Raw genomic sequence first — 6,202 nt, forward strand, 5'->3', positions numbered from 1 at the left:
ACACTCTCACATACATACACACATACGCACACACACGCACGCACATTCACACACACACGCACACTCACACAATCACACACTCACACACACCCACACACACGCACCACACTCACACAAGTGCGCGTGCACACACACGTACACAGTTTGCCAATGAACTAATTGCTTTATTTAGAGGAGACCCTGGGAATGTAGCCGCCACGGCTAAGCAGGAAGCGGGACTTGGAGAGCAGTGGGGACGGGGACAACTGCCTCCCAAGGAAAAGGGCAAAAGGCGCCAGGCCACCTGCCTCGGGGCTTCTCATTCTGAAAGGAAGGCTTCTCTCTGGGGGTCGAGGGGCTCCTGGCTTGTCTCTGGGATGGGAGAGGGGTGTTTCCTTCTTTGCCAGGAACGAGCCAGGGCGGGGAGGGGTGGGGGCCAGAGAGGGAAGCTCAGCGTGGGTGGTGAGACTTCCAGGGGCGGGACCTCAGCACCGGTGGTCTCTCCCACGGCAGTTGTGGTTGGGGTAGTATTGGTACTGTTTCTTGTAGGTTTTCCGGTTTCTCGCAAAACAGGAGGCAGCTGCTTTATCACATTCACACAGCTTCCTGCGACAGCTATCCTGCTTCCCTGGAATCACAAGAAAATAAACCTGGCTGAGGGTTTGGGAATGTTCGATGGCCCCTGTCCTCCAGACGCGTCTAGTCCGGGGAAGCACCTAGGCTCCGGGTCCTTCCGATGGGAAGACAGAGCTCCTGTCCTCGGAGAGCGAGCGCCCAGTCTGACGGGGACGCCCGCCCCCAAGCACTGGGAGACGCTTTCTCCTTCCCAACAGTTGTGACCAGGTGCAAAGAAACAGAATTTCCCGAGGATGAGGCCCAGATACCAGGATTTTAAAAAGATTCCCAGGTGATTATAATGTGCAGCCAAGGTGAAGAACCACTGCCCTAGTGCCTGGGAATGGGTTGTGATTGGTGTAAACCAGTCCTGCTCCTCCCTTTTTCCTTTCAATGATTGGTCTCTGGGAGCACGTGACCTTGTTCTGGCCAATGAGCCACAGGGGAAGTCTCCTGGATTAATTTCCTCCCCCAAATGGGGGGGGGGGAGAAGGGGGGGGACGGAAGGCCTCTTCTATGGGTAAGGCCATGAGGTTGGAGTGGCACAAGGCGTCGTGGCATCCCATGGCCAAGGTCGGGGAGCAGAAGGTAGGGAAAAGGCTGGGTCTCTGACGACACGGTTGAGCAGCTGCCCCCCTCCCCCCCGCCCTCCCCCTCCCGGCACTGCCCTCTGCCAGACCAGTCAGACTTCCCCACTACCCAAGCCTCTTGTGGTTGGGCATCTCATTCCTTACGACCCAAATCCTGCTAAGATACAGGGCCCTGTGGAGAGGTCATGATAGGGAGACACCATTTCTGATCTTAAAGAGCTCAGGGTGTTGGGGGAGAGGCGATACTTTCTCAAGATCCCAGCAGCGGGTCTGCTGTCTGGGGCCACTGGGCAAACCCTTCCATTGACCACCCAGCTCTTTCCTCCCCTTCAGAGCCAATCGTGCCCCAGGATATCTTGGCTTCATGTCCCACTCACTCTCGCCCCGCCCCTCTGGATTTCTGGATTTGCCCTCACACTCCATGGCAACAGCCCCAGTGAGGTCGGGTCTTCCTGCCTCTAAATCCGCGGAGCCTGTCAGCCCTTATCCTTGAGACTTCGTGTTAAATTGGCTGCTGTCCACTCCTTGACCTTCTCTCAGTATCCTCTCCCTCTCTGACAGGCCGTCCTCTCTCTTCTGTCTGGGCCTTTAGACATCAAATGGGCGAGTATATCCCACTCTCAGCTCTCTGCTGTGACTCCTGAACCCGTGCCCCGTCCAGACCCCTAGCTGGAGCTGCCTGTCCCTACATCCAGCCGCCTGCTTCGCGTCTCCCTGGGTGTTCTGGGAGCCTCTTAAACATGTCTACATAGAACTCCTCCTCCCTTCACCCACCTGGACCACCTCCTGTTCCATCCACGGGATCGGATACCCACCCAACAGCTCCCTATCCCTCTACCCAGGCAATCACCAAGCTCCACTGATTCTACCTGAAATGACACTCTCAGCCCTCCCATCAAGACTACCATTGTCATATGTCCAATGGCAATGGTCTTCTCACTGCTGCCCCCGCCTCCCTGTCCCATGGTCTCCACCCACCCTGGGGGAATCCTCCCAAATGCAAATCTGTTCATGCCACTCCTTCGCTCAAGAGCTCCCCACTGCTCTAGGACAAAATCTAAATACAGAATGGCCTTGGGTTTGGCCTGGCCCTTCCATTCCCTTCAGCCTCATCTCTCACCACTCCTTCTCCTTCAGGCTCTCAGAACTGTCCCATTTCCCTTGGGCCCTTTGACCTTGCTGAACCCTCTTGTAGGAAGGCCTTTTCTATGGGGTAAGACCATGATGTTGGAATGGCATCAGGCGTCTTGGCATCCCATGGCCAAGGTCGGGAAGTAGAAGGTGGGAAAAGGCTGGCTCCTGACATCCAAGCTGAGTCTTTAAGGCGGTGCAGGCACCCTCCTCCCCCCTGGTGCCTGTACAGCCTTAAAGACTCAGCTTGGATGTCAGGAGCCTTCCTGGACCTCAGCCTGTGCTCAGGGCCCTGCCCTTTGGCTTCCTGCCTATTGGAGTCTCCCATCTAGTGTTTTCCTAGTCTTTACTTCCCACTCACCCATGAGCTCCCTGAGGCAGGGACACTGTCCCTTTGTATTTCTTCCTCTTTTTTTGTTTTTGTTGTTAATCATCACCTGAGGATATTTTCCCATTGATTTTTAGGGAGAGTGGAAGAGAGGGGGAGAGACTCACACATTTGATGTGAAAGAGACACATCCATTGGTTGCCTCCTGCACGCACCCAACTGGGGGTTGAGGGTCCAGCTTGCAACAGAGGTACATGCTGCTGGAATTGAACCCAGGGCCGATGCTCTATCCACTGAGCCAAATGGGCCAGGGCTACCCTTTGTATTTCTATCTCTGGTGCTCAGCACAGTGCCCAGTACAGTGGGCACTCAGTAAGAGAAACCAAGGAGACAGGGTGAAATTGTAGGACAGTGATGGCGAACCTATGACAAGTGTGTCAGAGGTGACATGCCAACTCAGTTTTTGGTTGATTTTTTGTTTGTTAAATGGCATTTAAATATATAAAATAAATATCAAAAATATAAATCTTTGTTTTACTATGGTTGCAAATATCAAAAAATTTCTAAATGTGACAGGGCACCAGAGTTAAGTTAGGGTTTTTCAAAATGGTTACACGCCGAGCTCAAAAGGTTCGCCACCACTGTTGTAGGACGTCCTTACCACAGATGATTTGGCCCTTTCGGTAAGTAAAGTTGTAGTTCAGAAACTTGGTGCCACATTTCTGCTTCTCCAGACGTCTGTAGCAACAGTCATGTGCAGCGCAGCACCTGCGGCGAGGAGATGTGATTGGGGCTGCTTCCGCACAGCTCCAGGGAGCCTGGTCCCCCGTGGTCTTGCCCCTTGACCCTGGGCAGAGACCCAATGACCTTGCAATGGTCTAGAGCGGAGTTTCCAACATGCTGGCAGCTTTTCCAGCTGGGACCTCCTGGGGTTCTGTGACGATGGGCACCAGCCCTGCCTGGCAGCTCCCACCCCAGCGGGGGCCCAAGTGGACAGAGAGTGGGAGGGCTGGGGTGGCCTCACCGATCCGTTGCATCCTTGGGGGATCCTCGGCCGCCCAAGCCACAGTAGCAACCATAGAAGCCATAACTGGATACAGCATCCTTTCCTGTTGCCAACCGAATCATTTTCTGGAAATCCAGCAAATTCCCGTGGGTCTGCAGAAGGCCTGGAAGGACATCTCCTGGGAATGGGGCCTGGGGTCATGTGCCCTCCTTCTCTGCCCTTCTCTACTACTCTCCCTCCCACTAGGACCTCTCTCCCACCCACTGAGGGAAGGCCTGTGGAAATGGGAAGGAAAGCTGGGGCTAAGGGTGCTTTCATCTTGGGCTGCCCCCTTGTGGCCAGAGCTCAGGGTTCGCTCTTACCAAAGGCCATGGTCAAGGCCAACAATAGAAGGGTCTTCATGTGGACAGTCCCCTGGATGAGAAATGCAGATGGATTGGCCTAGACTCCTCTCCCAGGTGGTCCCAGCTTCTGCCCTGGCCCCCTGCTCTGTGGCTCATACTCAGCAACCCTGGAGAAAGGAACCTTCAAGGGAACACACAGACATGCTCCTCGATCCAGGATGACTACCTTCATCACACAAAGGAGCGTGCACACACAGGGCCTCCTGACCCTTCCCAGCTCTGTTTGACTATTTTCACACACATGCAGGCCTCAGACCCAAGGAGACCCCCACACGGTACGCTCAGGAGATGTCCACGCTCCCCATCTGACTGAGAGTTCCTGGAGGGTGCAACCAGGTCGTCCCAACCAACTCCGACTCCCAAGGTCATAGGTTGTGCACCTCTCCCCACCCCCCATTAGACACATCTTACTTGTTTCAACCGGATTCAAGGCTTGGGAATTCCATCTATGAAGTCCAATCTCCAATATTTTTTTCAAAACGAAAGCACAGCACCCTCTCTTTGCAAGACTTTCCAACCCCTTACCCATATACACATGTGCAAATGCATATATAGTCACACACATATGCATGCATATACCCACTCCTGAACTCACCCACTAATGCAGACCTCCTTTCATACAATCACTCACACACCCATACTACACACTTATGCACATCCCCCCCAAATCATGCGCATGCTTGTATTTGTCCATGTATGCAACAGACACATGCATAAATACACATGGACACATATGCCAACACAGCCATTCTTATAGGCAGCCACTGAGCAGGGCCCATACTCCTGACAGGGCATGAAATTTTGGGGTGTTACCTCTCAGAGAAATGCTGGTGTTAATAGCTCCAAGTGCTGGTCTTGTTTAAGTCTGAACTCCAGCTCCCCTTTAAATAGCTGCCCCCTAGGGAAGGATGGGAGTTGGTGGGTATGCTAAACGGGGTGGGAGTGCCTCCAGTGAGTGGACTCAAAGTTTGGCATGCCTATAGCCCTGGGCTATCCCCTTTTCTTCCCCTCATTAGCCTGCAGGACAGAGCTGAGGATGGAAAACAGTATGTGCTGTTAGCAGATGCCAAAATTGTAGATTATTTTGTAATCTTTCCAGGGGCCTCATTGCTGACTTCAGTCCATTCCCGTAACCAGGCACTGGGTGTGAGCACCAGTGGCCTCCCTTGGACCAGGGTCAGGAGAGGGCAGGGGCGTCCGCTGCTGCAGGCTAAGGCTCATCTACAGGCCTGCAGGCCCATCGCTGGGGCGAGGATTGCTCCTTTTTTTGGCTGAATGTGGCATTTGGTATAGGAATGGGGGCATTTAAAAAAAGGGGGCATTTATTGTTATTCATTCATTCCATCAATCATTCATTCACTAGAAGTATGTACTCAACCTCTACAAAATGCCAGGATCCATGTGAGCTTCTGTGGGAGGTGGTGGGGGTGTGAGGACTTGACCTGCCCCCCACTCTCCCCCCAACCCGGGGCCCCAGCAGGGAAAGGGGTGCAGTGAAGCAGATGGTCCCTTCCAATTGGGCCAGCACCGCCACCTTCTCTTTGTGCTCCTCTTTCTTTTTCTCCTCCTCCTCCTCCTCCTCCTCCATCACCTCCTCCTCCTCCTCCTCCTTCTCCTCCCCTTCTGGAAAAAGCCAGAGCCTGCCCTGGAGTTCACCCTAAAGCTCTGCCTCCCACTTACCTACTCCTCACTCAACTTGTCCAGAGACAGAACTGATGACTGCTTCCCAGGTCTATTGTTCTTTCTTTTTCACCCGTCAGGAACATGGGTGACTCCAGCTTTAATTCCTAAAGCAAATACCTTCTCCCCGGCCCTCCCAGACATGCTAAGAATGGAGCTTCCAGGGCCTTCGGTAAACACTCCCTGACACCAGCACCAAAACAGCCAGCGTGGCAGAGGCCGGAGCTCCTAAACACTCCACCTGTGCCCCCTTCCCCAGGTGCCCCTCCAGGTGCGCAAGACAGGGGACTGGCTCCGGTGAGAGCACCTGAGCATTGGTGCCGAGGGGCCTTTCCCTGTCCCTCGTGGTGGGACCAGAAGCAGGCAGCAGGTTGGATCCCCGAGTCAAGGCCTGGAGAACACCTGCCCGGGAGAGACCCACAGACCCTCATGGGACTTAGGGAGAAGGACGTGTTGGTTTCAGTCACTG

General features: G+C 54.1%; 1 protein-coding gene across 2 annotated transcripts; it reads right to left on the reverse strand.

Moving 5' to 3' along the window:
- Positions 1–143: 143 nt before the first annotated feature.
- On the reverse strand, positions 144–4,920 carry LOC102417707 (phospholipase A2, membrane associated-like). 2 transcript variants are annotated; one of them, XM_006108597.3, is made up of 5 exons: positions 4,867–4,920; positions 4,012–4,063; positions 3,668–3,812; positions 3,305–3,411; positions 144–607 (listed from the first exon to the last, which is right to left on the reverse strand). In XM_006108597.3, exons 2-5 carry the CDS (start codon positions 4,049–4,051, stop codon positions 465–467), a joined length of 435 nt encoding a protein of 144 aa, XP_006108659.1. In that variant the 5' UTR covers positions 4,052–4,063; positions 4,867–4,920; the 3' UTR covers positions 144–464. The 2 variants fall into 2 exon arrangements, with proteins under 2 accessions (XP_006108659.1, XP_014306070.1); XM_014450584.2 differs by having other exon boundaries at positions 3,668–3,827.
- Positions 4,921–6,202: the final 1,282 nt, after the last annotated feature.

The sequence above is a fragment of the Myotis lucifugus genome, unplaced genomic scaffold, assembly GCF_000147115.1.
Source record: "Myotis lucifugus unplaced genomic scaffold, Myoluc2.0 scaffold_2753, whole genome shotgun sequence".
Lineage (NCBI taxonomy): Eukaryota > Metazoa > Chordata > Mammalia > Chiroptera > Vespertilionidae > Myotis > Myotis lucifugus.